This window comes from Uloborus diversus, chromosome 7 (genome assembly GCF_026930045.1).
Source record: "Uloborus diversus isolate 005 chromosome 7, Udiv.v.3.1, whole genome shotgun sequence".
Taxonomy (NCBI): Eukaryota; Metazoa; Arthropoda; class Arachnida; order Araneae; family Uloboridae; genus Uloborus; species Uloborus diversus.
The window spans coordinates 115,579,836-115,596,507 of NC_072737.1; the positions used below are offsets into that span (position 1 = coordinate 115,579,836).

At 32.7% G+C, this 16,672-nt stretch overlaps 1 protein-coding gene across 1 annotated transcript in view; it reads right to left on the reverse strand.

Moving 5' to 3' along the window:
- LOC129226079 (protein LTV1 homolog) overlaps positions 1-15,924 on the reverse strand; it is a 32,399-nt gene extending 16,475 nt beyond the window's left edge. Inside the window, exons 1-3 of the mRNA XM_054860667.1 lie at positions 15,825-15,924; positions 9,291-9,348; positions 1,711-1,848 (exon numbers count right to left, since the gene is read on the reverse strand). Of these exons, the coding sequence (XP_054716642.1) occupies positions 1,711-1,848; positions 9,291-9,293 (141 nt within the window). The 5' untranslated portion in view covers positions 9,294-9,348; positions 15,825-15,924. The remainder of the gene's footprint in view (positions 1-1,710; positions 1,849-9,290; positions 9,349-15,824) is intronic.
- Between the last annotated feature and the right edge of the window lie 748 nt (positions 15,925-16,672).

Consider the following 16,672-nt stretch of genomic DNA (forward strand, 5'->3'; position numbering starts at 1 on the left):
AAGAGGGGATGAGATTCTCAGAATTCTAACAGGCTTATCAGTAGGAAACAAAGGCATGTTCTTCCTTCTACTGAGGGTGGGTTTTTGAAAGGTTGTGGGAAGGAGTTGGGTCCTCTGGGAAGGGAGAGACCTTTGTTTCAGTTCATCCCATCATTGATCTTCTGAGAATCAACAATGAGAGAGGGAATAGGACATTTTCCTAACATTTCATCCCTTTGTGTTCGTTTTTCTTTTGCACGTGGAAATTAGGCTTGGCTAATTTTAGCGCATTGCTAGTGATTGTGTAGCAATCTTTTCACATCTGTTCCTGGAAAGTTAACTTTCTGATTGTTTCCTAAGAAGAACATAGTACAAAGCTTACCGGGCTTAAATGCAAGATTATTTAAAACACTTATTGACATAATAAAAAGCATACTTTTGACATACTTGTGCTTTTTTCTAACTAAAATGATCTTGCACTGTTTCCAAGGGCGCCCATATAGAAGGGCAAGGGGGGCTTAAGCCCCCCCCTTTGAAATTAGAACTTCCTTGCTTTTAGTACTTTTTTCTTTTCAAAAATGTAAAAACATTTCTTCTCCATCCAGAAATGAATAAATTATTAAAAATGTCAAATTTTAATGACTCTAATCTGTCTTGAAATCGGTTTCCAGGGGGAAAATATTCTGCTAAACCACAGGGGAAATATTTGAGTCCCCCCCCCCCTTGTAACTTTGCATATGAGAGCCCATGACTGTTTCTTTTTCTTTTATAAATATTATACAATTGATTTAAAAAAATCACAAAATTTAAATGCCGATATATTAAATTTTTACAAATTGTGTGAGATAAAAATCTTAGCTTGGCCCAAGCTGCTTATTCATTGCATTTAGGAGTGCATGCATCTGCCAACACATTTGTGTTATGAATTTGAACAACTCCAAGACTAGGAAATAGAGCTCAAATAAAGTCTTTTTAGTTTTGCAACTTGCTACCACTGTATTTTTGAAGCACTGCATACAGTATTTTAAGCTCATTGTTCTATTTGAAGTGTAATTATATTTAAAAAAGAAGAATTTACATTCATCACGATTTTAATGTCTACTAAAATACTTAATGGCACAATGCACATTACTAGCCAGTTTCTTTGGTAGGAAGAGGAGATCAGTAATTAAATACTGTTCTTCTTAAATTGAAATTCAAAGGGTTTTGAAACGCCTAGAATTTTTTTTAACTCTTATAGGTAGTTAAAATTATGGCCTGAAAAGTGTTGAAAAAACACCCAAAGCCAAGTTTCAGCAATAGCTAAATGTTCCTATGGAGTGTGGAAAATGTGCTTAGCTTCTTGTGTGTGAGGCATTTGTGTGTGGGGGGGAGGGGAGCTAACCTTATTCTGAACACAAGTGCATTTTCAGGATGAAATCATATTTAATACTAAAGTCAGTGGTGATGGCGATCAAGGGGGGGGGGGGGTCATGGTTCAGACTAGACTGTTTGAATTTTTACAAGGTGTTTTTTTGGTTGTTTTGCAAGGAGGGGGGGGGGCACTCAGTACTTTTTGAGTGGTGCATCATTGGTCTTGGATGGGGGGGGGGGGAGGACACCACGTTGAAATAGTGCCCTTTTTTAAAAAAGTGCCCCTTTCAAAAGCCAGCACCCTGCCCTTTTTTTTCCTAGAGTGAACACTACACTTGACTATAAAATTAAAGGGATTAAAAATTAATAATTACTTACAGGTTTGTAGTTCTTTGATACTGGAACAAAGACATTTTCAAGAGTTTCACCGTCTGCATTTGTAGCTTCTGTATTTCCATGTAGCAGTAAAAATTTTACAGAGTTTTCTTTTGTAAAAATTCTCTTCTTTCTGTGAGGCTGTTAAAGGAAAGTTAACAAATTGTTAATGAAAAATATTATATTTTACAAGACAAAAAAGTACAATTTTTTAAAATATAATATCAGGGGTCTAGCCAGAGAAAATTTGTGTCCGTTAAAGGACCCTTCACAAAAGTCTGATCCACCAAAGCGGACATTTGACAAAATTGCGATCAACCATAACTGATATTTCCCAAAATTCTGATAAATCAAAACAGATCTCTCACAAATTGTTTATTGAAAGAGTAAATCTAAAATCAAAATAATGCACATTTCTTATGTATAAACCCATAATTTTTGCAACCCTTTTAAAGTTAAATTAGAGGGATCAGCTTATACACAAATCTGCTAATTTTGCAAAAAAAAAAAAAGGCACACTTGTGATACTCCTGCAAGCAATAAATAACTAATAATGCCAAATATAGTGCTTGTTGTTTGTTTCTTTAACAGAAATTAACAGCTTAAAGTCAGTTTTGTTCTACATAATTTTGCTTGTTTGTTTTATCATAGCTGTTTTGCTGTGGTGTTGATATTCACTTCTCTGAAGAAGCAGAATAAGCACTTTTCTTTCTACTGTGATTTAAACAAGAATAAAAAAAAATACATATGTGTATAGAACTGTTAATCGATAGTAGGGGATAGGGAAAATGTTATCGCTGCTTCAGTTAGGGTTACCAGCTTTAAAATTAAACCCGCTTCTGGCATTAAACCTTTAGACTAGATTGGAAAATATTCCAATCATCTTACCAGCGTGGCAATATTTGTGTTTTTACAGGTGTTTGAACATTATTTTGGAAGAAAATTATATAGGTTTGATTTTAGATGCTAACAAGGATGATTAACTTAATAAGCTTTTTTATTTTGGTTTTTATACTTTGGATGCTTTCATTCTGAAAAATGTAATCTGTTTGCATCTGATACAAGAATCATATTTTGTTCTTTTTGCACGCTAACTTTATTAGGAGGCAAAGAAATGTTTTTATTTCTGTTACAATGCCTATTTCAAGCTTTTTTCTTTGTGAAATTCCATTTTTTTTTTTTTATGAGTCAAAGTTTAAATTCTGATTCGATGGTTTAATTTTATTTTTGCTTCAACCATAAGCCTCTAAAATGCAGTTCTAAAAGAATTTTGCAAAACATATTTCTTTTATAAATCGTTTTTATACTTTTGATGCCTTCACTTTGAGGATTGCTATTTCTTTGTATCTGCTACTTGATTAGGATTTTTCAAATGTTTGATGTTTCGTACGTTTTGTTAAGAACAGTGTTGCCACAAAAGTTCCAGAACGAAATTTCCTGACATTTCCAAGTTTTCCAGTCGCTTTTAGAAAAAATTCCAGGTTAATGAATGCAGATGTGTTATTAAATACTAATACAGTCGAACCTCGTTATTATGACAAGTCTGGGACTGTCAACAAAGTGTCATCATAGCCAGAGTGCCGCCATAACCGGAATAGTTTAAAAATTCATTATTGAACAGTAGCTCACAATAAAATTAGATTTAATGAAAAAATTAATAGTGTTTATGCTTTTAAATAGATTCAACTAATGTAAATTTGAGTTATTGGTGAATATAACAAAAATTCTTTTTAAAAAAACTTCACTTATTATAATTTTCTTTAAATTCTACAATACTTTTCAATAAGTGTTTGCTAAACTTTCGAATAACATTTTTTATACTCCTCCTTTCCACGAAATTATCAGCAAGAAAGAAACCAATTCAAGACTCTTCACTTTTGTCCACAATTCGATTAGATTTCCCCTTCCGAAGGTTAAAAAACCCTTTCTAATTCCTTTATCCACTTTAGAGCTATGTGTCCCTTTTCAATATAATGAGGAGCTTTTGTCTCTTTTTTCTCTTACGGGAGAAACTTGTAGTGATCCCCTAAAGCTTAGCTTAAAGTAGCTAGGGTCTTTCTCTTCTCCTGCTATTTCCATAGTCCAGTAATACAATCCACCCATACAATTTGAATTCTTTTCCATTGTCTCTCTCGTCAAAGTTTGAAACCTGTACCTTTCAGAACTTATATACTCGTCCCCCACCATTTTTGAGGTTCATCCCAGGTCAAATCACTTGTCTGAGTTCGAAGTTTCCACAACAAACATTTCCAGATGTTCATTATTTTACGGAAAATTTTTCAATTGCAAAGAAGTATTTGATCCAGTCTGCGCAGCTCGAAGCAACGTCGTAACCGGAGTTGCCCCCCCCTCCCCCAAAAAAACTGTCGTAAAACCCGGAGCCACTTAACATTAAAACTGTATGGCATAAGTTCGGGACTTTGAAAAAGTGACGTGACATCCGGAGTGTCGTGAAATCCAGGTGTCGAGATAACGAAGTTCGACTTTATAATGTATTTTTAATGCAAGTAAACCTACTTTTTGAACCAAATAATGCTTAAAAAATAATCAATCACTGTAATCTGTATTTGAGTCAAGACAAATTAAAAATTTAATTACATTGATTACTAAAGGACTGAAATCTCAAAATAACATAGCAAATTTTCGGCAACGCAACAGTTTCAATGTTGGCATGTTTCTCAAAAAAGTTTTAACCTGTAAAAGCAAAAATTTTGAGACTTCAAATTTTTATGAACATCATTTATTTTATGGGAAAAAATGCAGAATGAAGGCCCTTAAAGAATAAGTCCACAGAGCACTGTAGAAAATACTCGTAACTTCTAGCTAAGCATGGCTTGGGTTTTTTTTTTTTTTTCATGTGGGTATTTTTTTTCTTTCTTTTTTTTTTTTTTTTGTAACCTTATTACATCTCGCCTACAGGAAAATTCGCATATCTGGATTGTGACGTTTACCGTACTTCAGCATTTTTGCCCAAATGGCGCAGCAGTTTCACCTATCAGATCGAAAAATTGGGAAGCAATTCCCTGACTTTTTCAGAAATTTCAATAATTTGTGATTTTTCCTGACATTTCCCTCACCATTTTAGATGATTTTCATTTTCCCTGACAATTCCAAGTTTTCCAGGTGTGTGGCAACCCTGTAAGAGGTAAACAAATAAAATCTTTTTTTTTTATTAAAATTAAGAAATTTATAAGTTTTAAACAAAAGTTTAAGAGTGTCTTGGGTCAAAAGTTAAATGTTAAACTTCTGCCTGAATTTTATTTCTTTTGTTTCAATTTTTTTAAATACTGTACAAAAACATTTCTAGTAAAATTTAATGTAATGTAGATTGGTACAAAGATATTTCAAGCTTGAAGGGAGCCTATCTCCCAGAGAGCTATGCTTCCCCCCCCCACCCCCCAAATACTAGGAAAAACCCTTAAGAATGATATTCTCAATGGAAAAGAGGAAAAACACCCAACTAAAAGTTCCAATGAATGCAGTTTGCACCATCTCCAAATTTTGGTTTCAGAAAAAAAAAATTTTTTTCTTTACTTTGCAAAATTATAATTTTTTTTTTCACAAAATTCAATGATTTTTCACAAAAAAGGACTCTGAAAAAACTTGGACACGCTTCTGAATGTTTGATAAGAATAATAAATTTGTAAATCGCAAAAAAGAGGTACAAAGATAACTTTTTCATCTATCATACCAAAGATATTAGAAAAAAAAAAGAACATTTGCAATTGCTATTTATTGAAAGTTATAGCTTAACTAGAGGATCCAACAGACACTGTTCTGTTCAAACTTTGTAAATTGAAAAGTTAAAAATATTTCAATAAACTATCAAGTGTTTGAACCATTTTGTTGAAAAAATATGTAAAAAGAAAATGTTTTTAAGATGATTGGTGTCAGAATGAGTGTATTTATTACTACTTGATTTATCTAATGCCCACTGAGCAGTTGTTTTATTAACTATTTTTTCTCGCTTGCTTGAAAGATCTTCATAGATTGTATGGTTTGTTTCTTCAGTCATACTCAAAGGGTAAAAATTGATTTCATATATTAAGTGTAAAAAACTAACTACCCGTTTAGAACAAACAGGAAATCCCGCTGCAACGTCCCCCATATGAAAAAGAATAAAACAATCGAAAGGATATAGTTTAAAAAAATGATAAAAGTAAAAACAGTTCCCTAAATTAGTGAAAATCCCCCCCCCCCCCCCACTTAACGATGTAAAATAAACACCTTCTTCAACTAAAAGACTAAACACTCTATAAAAACCAAAAACAATTCTTTGCAATTTAAAATATTTCGCCAAATAAACAAAAAATACAATAAATTACATTAACAATAGCTTTAAAATGTAAAATAACAATCATGTAACTCTATTGTATATGGCCAAAGTCCCCAAGTCACCACATTACTGTAATCCAGTCGATCATAAAGCGAAGCGAACTCCAACCGATTAGTGGTCCGATCTTTAAAACGAAAACTTTTAAATCCCTCTCTATTGCTGAACATTTGTCTCACTAGCTATCTTTCCTTAATTTGTACTATTGCTTAATTTGTGCATGGATGATCTTCATATATTGCTTAATTTGTTCTTTCCACCAAAGATAAAAATCTTACACTGCACTGATCTTTTGTGTACAGAGCTATCCTGTTGGACTAAAATAAATTTGTTTCGTCTTTAAATTCCACTTTTCCCTTAATAATGTACTGATTAGGTTGATAATCCTTAAAGTACTCTTGACATTGGTGTCAAAACTCAGATGGATTTGCGCAGAGAAACAAATGTTGCTAGGTACGGTACTTTCTGATTATTTGGTTAGGAAAACCTAAAGCACCGATCGGGTCAGATAGTTCAACTACGACGACAGAACACACGTTTCGCGTCAAACTTCCAGTACTTTACTTTAAAATATATCTCGGGACCTAAAATCGTTGCTTTCAAGAAATGAAAAAAGGCTTCTCTCTTTCTCTCTACATTTTATCTATTCTCAATTGACATATCACAGTAGGATATTTCATTACAAAAAGGAGAGCTGGCTTTCTTATTGTCCTTTGGCAACGGATTAAATATTTATTTCAGTTCTCGTTCAACAACAGGTTAGAATAAATATTAATCATTTGGGAGATACAACCATGAAATGTTTAAATTAATTAACAAAAACGTTTTCAATTCGCCTCATCGCGCTTCTAAACTATGCTCGCCACAACTTAATTACACACAAAAAATTTGATCAAAATCGGTCCAGTCGTTTAAAAGTCTTATGGTGACAAACGTCCACACAGAAGATTTTTATGTAATAAGAGAACTTTTTAAATAATTTTTTAATCTGCTGCTTTGTGCAAATGTGCCTTTTTTCCGGATGTTTTTTACTATTTCCTTGAAAAATACAAAATTTCATTCCCAGAATATTATTTTATTTTCATTGCTTTAGATTCTAATGTGTTGAAAACTGATTATTTCATATAACTTATAGTTGTATTCAGTAAATTACCGCCCTATAGCCAGGGCTAAGGCAGAAATACAACTGTGTAACTTATAGTTGATTGGCGATTTTTCATTATTTAATTAAGTTATTGCAAAATTTAAAAATCTGTTATCTTGAATTTTTTGCTAAGTTGCCATTTTGTTGTTTGCAAGATAGACGTAGAAAAGACTCTTATTGGATGTTTATCGCAATGCAAACTATTAAAAATAACATAAAGTGTGCCAAAAATCAGAGTTTTTGTTTTACATTAATTTCTTGATCACTGCAAATGAAGACCAATTCCTCTTAGCCTATAGGATTGTGTTTTGTGAACATTAAATTGCAACCACCTGATCTATGCTTTAGACATAGGTTTCTAAAAATTCGTACGCAAGTGAAATGTTACTAGTTCAGCTACTATTATAATTAAAAAACAAGAATTTACACATAAACAAATTTATCATTTTTTCTCCGAAAAATCTGATACTATACACAATTTTTTAAATCACTAAAAATACGGAAAAAAGTTTTCATTTCAAGGTGATTTTTTCAAAACAAAAGAAAATTCAAGCATGCAGCATTAATGATTTAAAATTATTGATGAACAGCGAAATATTTAAGCTTGATATTTATTTTTTTGAATTTTTTAAAAGAAATATTTTATTTTATAAACAAATAATAAATCTAAAACTTTTTTTTAAAAAGTTAATATTTTTCTAAAAAATCTGTGACTAGCAATAATTAAGAAATCACTAAAATTAAGTTTACAATGAATAAAATTAATGAATAAGAAAAATAAAATAAAATAAAATAAATACTTATTAACTTACTAGACATTACCAGATATATTCTAGCCTAAGTTTTAGGACAGGCTACAAATATTGCAATAATTCCTGAATTTGTGTAATTGGCAACATATTTGGACTTTTTAAAAACTTTACTCTTGAAAATTCCCTGATTTCTATATTTTATCAATGTTCTTAACATTCTTAAATAATCTATTAGACGGATTTTATTTTCTAAAATCCTTATCAATTTGTGACACTAATGATAATTTTTATGATTGAATCAACACCGATGCAAATTAAATTTTCCGAGTTTGATGACAGTGCAAAATTTGACATTGGCAATTCATCAACTAAAAAATAAGCATATAAGAAAGGCTAAAAATAATGCTAAACACATAATTATAAATGTCTATATGGTAGAATCACATAGTAAAGAAGAACGAGCGAGTGTTGTAGAAGTGGATGCAACCAGATTTCGAAATGAGTGAAAAATTGGGACTGACGTGTAAAAAAAGATAAGATGCGTAAATTGTGCACCTAATCGGTCAAAATCCATGGCTTTCCAGGTGCATGGATACCCTGATAATAAGAAAATTCAGGCTGAATAAGATATCATGGCATAATCATAGGCAAAGAATCACAGCAGCGTATCATCCGCACATATTTAATGTTACACTTTTAAAGATATTCCATGGATAATGGACAGGAAATTATGGTACTTAATTTTGCAAAGCACATATGATTTTCTTTTTTTCATTTAATCAATAATCTCTGATTTTTTTTTATTTTCCCTTGCTTTCTGATTCTGTCAGCACCCTGCAGTAGGTACGAAATGGGGCAAATACACACCATCCCTTAATAACAGGGTCACCTCCGTGTCCTGCTGAAATTCTAGGGATGGACAATGCAGGTCTATCTTGTTTAAGTGCAATTCAAAACGAATTTTCCCCATTAAAAGTGAAAATATTTTTATACTAAAATATTTCCACGCACGGCATATTTTTCTTAAGAAAATTCTAACTGCTGATAAAAATAGCACTTTAAAATCTTGCTAATTTTAGTTTTGAACCCTGACCCTGAACTGCAGTCCCTGGTATAATTATATTGCACTGTGAATGGGGCAGCTGCATTCGCATTCTGCAAATATAAATTTCTTGATTTGCATGTGAAATCTATTGTTAATGTTATATGTAAACTTTCAATTAATCAATTAACATTTACTTTCCCGTAGTTTTGTTTGGTACCAAGACCATCAAATATACATCAAATTTAAAACAATAATAATAATGAAAACAAACCAGAACAAATTTGAAATTATCTATGGCAAACTACTAACCATTTCGGCAGAATTCTGTAGTTACTCACTTCACTAGAAAACCTTTATATGGAGTTACCTGTAAAACAATATACATTACATATAGGGATGATGTTTGAAAAAATGCTTAATTTTTTTAAAAAATAAAATAAACTAGAGGGCCCTGATCCCAGCTTGGTTTGCCTGCTGTGGCTTAATGCTGCCCAAGTCAGGTGGCAATTGATGATTTTTAATATGATTACTGAATAGTCCTATAATAGAAGTCGGCGATGGCCCTAAACTGTTATAGCAAATTGCATGATTTGTAACCTGATCCTATGCTCTACAAATTAAATTTAACTAAAATGAAAGATTTTCTTTAATTTTAGTAAATGTTCTAATATTTTACTAAACTTTCTAATTTTAGCCTTTTTTTTTTGTTACACTTTTTGAGTTTAGCCCTGTTTACAATATATAATGCAAGATTTTTTTTTCCTGGCATGCATAGCGAGATAATGCACAAGCACAGTGTACAGTACACCATGTGGTGATTGGTCTGTTCACCACATAACTCATTATTCCGTTGAAGCATTGTTAATTGCATAAAACTAAATTCTCTCTGTTCGAGATACAAACAAAACATAATCTGGTAGAGCAAATCTTCAGTCAGCTTTTATGTAGGCTTAAGTTCTTGGTTTTTGGTGATCCATGAGGTTTGTAAAGGATCTTTTTAAAAAAATAACCTTTGTAAATGCAAGGGCAATGCAACCCTAGGCAATACTGCTGTCTGATTGCCAATCGAGGGGCAAAAACAGTGCCAAATAGATAAGCGATATGCTCCCAAAAAAATCGCTAATCCAATAAGCAATTGATGACAGTAGCATATGTTGGCACCAAACAGCAACCCCTTTTTGTTCACTTCCTCTAACAGTTCTACCTGAATGAAGGTCCATATTTTGTGAAAAGAAATTTTTATGAACTTTTTCATTCATGAAAAAAATCCCCTCATATTGTAGAGCAAAATTAGCCACCACAAATCAAAATCTCTATGGCCTTAAAGTACTTCACTAGGAATGACTTTGAATGATCTGCAAAGGGGACCTGAATTAAGTCGGAACTTACTCCCGAAAGAGCTTGTTTAAACACTAGGAGTTCTTGTTTCAATTCTGGAAGATTAATGGGCTATTTCACAGAATTTTGTCCAAATGTAGAATCCGCAGCATGACTTTTTTTTGCAATAATTATTGAACTTACTCCTTGATCAGCAGGCTTCTTTTTTTCTTTCATTTTCACTGACTCTCCTTGCATTTATAAAAAACTGACTAACAATTGAAATGTTAGGCAACAAAACATGTATAAATAGCTACTAATGAGAAAATAACTGCCATTATGGTAATCGGCTAGCTTGAGTGCTTACCGAACTTTCTGTAGCCGTCCCTCAGTTTGCTTGCTTTTTTAATTAACTACTAGCGACTGTCAGCAAACGGTTTTGTTGCCTAACATTTTCAAGTAATCACTTTCAAATAAAAATAGAAATATAGTGTTTTGTTCAATCTCAGTTATAAAATAGTAAAAGGAACGTAACAATTTAGTAAGTCGAGACCTGCAGCTCAGGGGGAAACTTTTGAGGGTGATCGGCAAATTCAAATAAGGTCTGGCACGAAACGAAAAGATCCGATGAAATAATCTGTTTTTTTTCTTTGTTAAAACTATTTCTATAAGCTTGGTTCTCACTAAAAGGCTAAATTTACTTCAGCTTTCAAATTGTTCACTCTCAGCTTCAATGAGATGACTCCCGCCTACAACTCGGTTATTCACTATTCCAGATTGGAAAGTCCATATTAAAGACAAAACTGCAGTCTCTGGAATGAACAACCAGGCTGATGGTATGTTGCATGTAGTTCTGCCTTAGCTCTGGCTTAAGGGTGGTAACTTACTTCATAGTTCAATAAACATGAAACTTGTGTAATTCTTCCTTAAACTGTGAAAATCTCCCCAAAAGTGGGCCGAAAGAGGGACATACCCCCAAAAATTTGAACCTAATTTCAGACCCTGCACAGACATTGTTTTCTATGCTTTTGAGGTTAATCTGCATTTTTATATATATTTTTTAATTATGCACCCCGAAGCAATTAATATTCAATAGGAAATTAAATAAAAGTGCACACATTGAGAAACATCTTTTGTATGAAGTATGAAGTGAAAAGAGGGGCGCTTGAAATGAGCGCGAGCACTGAGACCTCAGGTCTATTGTACTGTCCCCGTTTAGACCACTCAAAGAGCCCAGTGACAGAAATAAATTTCAGCAGTTGCCTAACCAAAATTCTAGGAGTTCCCAGGGCGGTCATTCCAAGCTCGTCAGCTTGCGAGATCGAGATTCTCGCTCACGTGATCGGTTGTGACGTAGAAATGTTGCAAAGTAGTATTCTAATCCACTCGAACCTAGCTGCAAGCTAAGTTCGAGTAGATTAGAATACTAGTTTGTGGCATTTCTACGTCACAACCGATCACATGAGCGAGAATCTCGATCTCGCAAGCTGACGAGCTTGGAATGACCGCTCAGGGATCTACATAGTGGTATCCCAAGTGCTCGAATCTTTGCACAGAGTTGAAATCATATTCACATAGCATATGAATTGAGCTTTCATCAGCCATATGACATCCTCTACACGAAGGATTGTCAGTAACACCCATCAGATTAGGATGCGTATTAAGAGAACAATGTCCAGTTAGTAACCCACAGACTACTTGATCTCATTTCTACTCAAATTAAGCAGTTCCTTGGATCTAAGCCAGGGAGGCTGCTGGTTCCGAGTCTTGGCCTGTCCTTTGAGAGTCGGACTGAAGCTACAGGCCATATGATTCATTCATAAGAAGGTTCTTTGCAGCAAAGGCGGCGCAAGAGCAAAAATAGACGTCGGCGATGCAGTTTTGCGAGGCCCTTTTAATCATAAAATATTCTCAGACAAATAATTGAATTCATGGAATTAATTTTTGTACTAAATATTGGCACTTAAGTTCCTAATTCACTTAATTGCTAGGAAACATTTCATGACCAGTAGCGCAATAAAAATGAAGCTTTCTTGGTGGTGGGGGAAGGGGGTGGCACGTTGAAGGAAAAAAAGAACCTGATATAAAGGGGGGGGGTCCGGGGGTTTTCCCCCATAAAATTTTGAAATTTGTAATTTAAAAGCGTCGTTTTAAGCTTTCTTTGCTGATGTTAGGGGAAAAGAGGTACAGAGGTCTCGGTGGAAATTTCTAGAAATTGAAGCCTTAAAAACGCAATTATAGGCCATATTTATTGACTTTAGGGTCAGAGATTGTCTCAGATCAATTCTTTAAAATATATATATATATATATATATATATATATATATATATATATATATATATATATATATATGTGTGTGTTTAAAAAAAACAGATCAAAATCCATCCCCTGAAAATTCTCAAAATTGAAGTTTCAAAAACAGATTTTTAGACAAGGAAGAGAGCTCTTCCATCGAAAATTTTTGAAAATTATTGTCCTAAAAACTTTAGCAATATTTATATTTAGGAGGCATTCCACTTAAACTTTTTTTTAATGTAGTTTAAAAAAACCCAATTGCTTATGATATAAAAGAAAGGCGGTATGGGGACGCTTGCCTGAATATTTTCTGAAATTCAAGCCTTCAAAATACGATTATAAGGCCATATTTTGTAATATTAGGCTCGGTAATTTTTGAAATTCAAGCTACAAAAATGCAATTTTAAGCGATTTTCGATGTTGTTGAGTATTTGGGGGCTTTAAGCTGGAAATATCGCAAAATTAAAGACCCGGAAACGAAATTTCAGATGCTCCATAATGCTTTCGGTGTGTGTGGGCAGTTCTCAAAAGGTGGGAGCAAACACAGACCTCAACTTTGAAGCTTCAACACCAAATAACTTTCATTTTAATTAAATCAAAAATTTTTGAGTTAAATTATAATACTGTATAGAGACAAGAATTGACATAAATTATGGAAAAAATGCTCTTTAAATGCCCTTAAAAAAATATTTTCTTTGCTAAAAGGCGCAATTTTGGACATACCAAAACGTTAACTGAGCAAATGTACCATTAAAGAAAATTTTTTAAAAATTATTTCCATACGTTTCAAAAAAAATTTAAAGGTATGAATCTTACACTGAATAATTTTTTGTTAATATTTTACACAAATAACAAAAGTAAAGACAGATTATTCACTTTGTAAACGATTTTAGAAAATAGTAAGTTTGAAATTTGATGCATGTCCAAAATTTATGATCTTTACAATGTTTTTTTTTGAGAACTAAGTATATGATGTTTTCATTTTAAAGGTGTTTATCGAGCCTCGGAATCAATTTTTAATTGTTTAAAAGTGTTTTTATAAGCTTTTATGCAGTATCTTAAAAGAAAAATATTTTTTTTTAAACGTACATGTGAGATGTCCAAATGGCGTTACGATCTTGACGCCGATAATTCTGTCCATTTATTCATAATTTTTGATGATCTACTGTCTTCTAACCTCAATAAAAAACGTTATTATAATGTTATCTTCTTTAATCCATTAGTATTTTGCATAATTAATATGTTACACATTGAACAATACATAAATTACAGTAGAAACATGGCTGCTTATGATCGAACCGAAAGCCATTTTGCGCTAAAATCGCCAAGCAAACCTCCGTTGGCGACAACACAGTATACGATAAGCTAAAGGTTACCAGAGGGGGATTCCAGTTTGACAAATGTAGTTTATCGTCAGCTGTACCAGTTTTGGCGACTTTATCACCTGCGCTAGCAATTTTTTTTTTTTTTTTTCCGCTTTTATTATTTTAGAATTCTTTTTCTCTTCTTTCTTTTGGAAACATAATTTAACGATCTCCAAATAGAAATACGAATTTCTTTCTTCAATAATTTTTTTAGACATCATTTTAATTCTTATGACATTAGAAAAAATATTCATTATTAAAACTGATGTCACTTTTTACAATTGTATTATTTTTAATTTGAAGCTTTTTTTTAACCTTGCATCAATTTCTTCAAAATCATTCCAAAACTTTATTAAATGTAAGGAGCAGCATGTATAGCCATTCAAGTATTTCATTAATATCCTCTTTATTATTAAATTGCAAAATTTAAAAAGTAGTAAATAAAATTTTCATTGGAAAAGTTAAAAATCAGATTAACAATTGTCAAAAATGGTGAAACTTACGTTATGATGATGTCCAAAATCCGTTACCTACAGGAAAACAATGTCCAAAATCTGTTACCTACAGATTGCTGATTTAATTTGCTAATTAACAATTTTTACAAATACCTGCTGTCTTTTCATGTTCATATATTGTGTTCTAGGTATGCATACTATAGAATAAAATCAAAATTGATGTCAAATTCGAAAATTTTTGAAATTGCTCAAAGTTAACTTTTTTGTTCCCACCTTTTGAGAACTGCCCGTGTATGTATGGGGGGGGAGGAGTTCGGAAGAGCAGCATTTTGAATATTTTCTTATTTTTAGACGAACGTAGGAAACAATAGAAAAAAGAAAAGAAATAGGACGGTGGTGGGGGAAATAGAGTTGGCCGATCAATAAGCTGTAGCTATTGAATACTTTTCATTCAGCCGCGACAGAATTGGACCCTGCATTTGCTAAGGCTGGCTCTGTGGTTTGTGTCCCATGCACGCACTATTTTGATTACTTTTGTGTCTGTTGTATTTAATAAGTGCTTCAATTGAAAACATGGAAATTTCTTAAAACTTCTGAGAATTTACTTCTAAAAATTTTGCGAGGCCCTATCTGCGCCAGGCCTAGCACTCGCCGACGCCTAGCGCCGCCACTGCTTTGCAGTAGTTCTTACTGCATTGTAGGGCAGGCTTGGGTCCCACAAATGGTGCATTGGAGCCCTGCTTAGCTAACTGATCTGCCAATTTGTTGCACACAATGTCACGCTGACCAGGAACCCAGTAAAGGGAAGCCCTATCACTGCCAGCTAGTCTTACCAGTGCATTATGGCACTCCCAAACAGTCTTTGTATACAAAATATATATTTGTATACATCTTTTGTATACAAAAAGATGCGTTTCAGAGCAAACAAGCAAGTATTAAGAATTTTAAATATAATTCATAAAAGTACATAAACAAATCACTGCTCAACAGCTTAACTGCATACTTTTTCACGACAATCAGAAAATTTAGGTTTTAAATAACTAACAGAAACAAAAATTAGCTTGAGATTGAAACAAATAGAGGTTTTCTTCAAACTTTAGGATAGTAAAAATAAAAAAAGAAAGAAACGAGAAATCGAATTGCTGCTGCAAAGCATATCGTGAAACATGTACAAAGTATGAAATACGTTTTAGAACTTCATTAGAAACAACAAGTATAAATCTATTCAACAACAATAATAAATCTAAAATAGAAACAATTATAACATCTGTAAGGAACAGAAACAAAAACAAAAAAAAACATAATTTTAAAAGAAATATCAGAATTTGGATACACACAAATACGGTCAATTATACGCAATATATACAAAAGAAATTGCTCTTGCTTAATATTAATAATTTAGGTTGGGTACCTTCAAAACACAAACACGCATGTAAAGGGAAATAACTCGAACGATTAATTCTGCATCTTCACTCTTCAGTACGTCACTCGCAGCAGTGCAGGGCAATGGGTGGAGCCAAGGAATGTCCTTTCCTCTCTTCATTGGTAATTGAAGTTACGATGTTGCTATCAACCAATAATATGCTTACCTAAAATTGGTAGTAGCCGGTGCAATAGTTGTTAATTGTAACAACTACAGCTGCAGTGAGTTGCTAATTATCTAAACACTGAAAAATTACTCTGTGCTTCGTAGTCCTATTGCAGTAGAAAAACCATTGTATCCCTTGTATTTATTTGAATAATGTTTAAACTTCACTGATAGGTACAAATGAATCGAGTTTTACAAGCTCAACTCATGACTATGGTAAAAAGAAATCAAACTTTGCTAAATGTTCTTCTTTGCCTGGAAATCATCTCATTATTTTCTCGATCCTTTCACAAAATATATTTTTTAAAAAAATAAGGAAATTCAAAATTTTTACTTTTTTTCAGTTCTTAAGCCCTCTAACGGTAAACTTTCCAACTAAAGCGTTTTTATTGTACTTGTCAAATTTTTAGCTTTTTCATTAAAATGGACCAATCATATTTCGTATTTTAACGTATCTTTGTTATGTGATGGAAAGTACGTGGTTAGTAAATCTATAGAGCGGATGTGATGTCTGTGTAGTTTTCAAAAGTTACAATATTTTTTCCGGTTTACATTTTTGTGTTTTGACAAGAAAATGGTCTTACATTAGCGATTTGTATAATTAGTTTATTTAATAACTTGTAATAAATCGAGTTATTTAAATATTCAATTATTCGTTAAATTCATAGTTA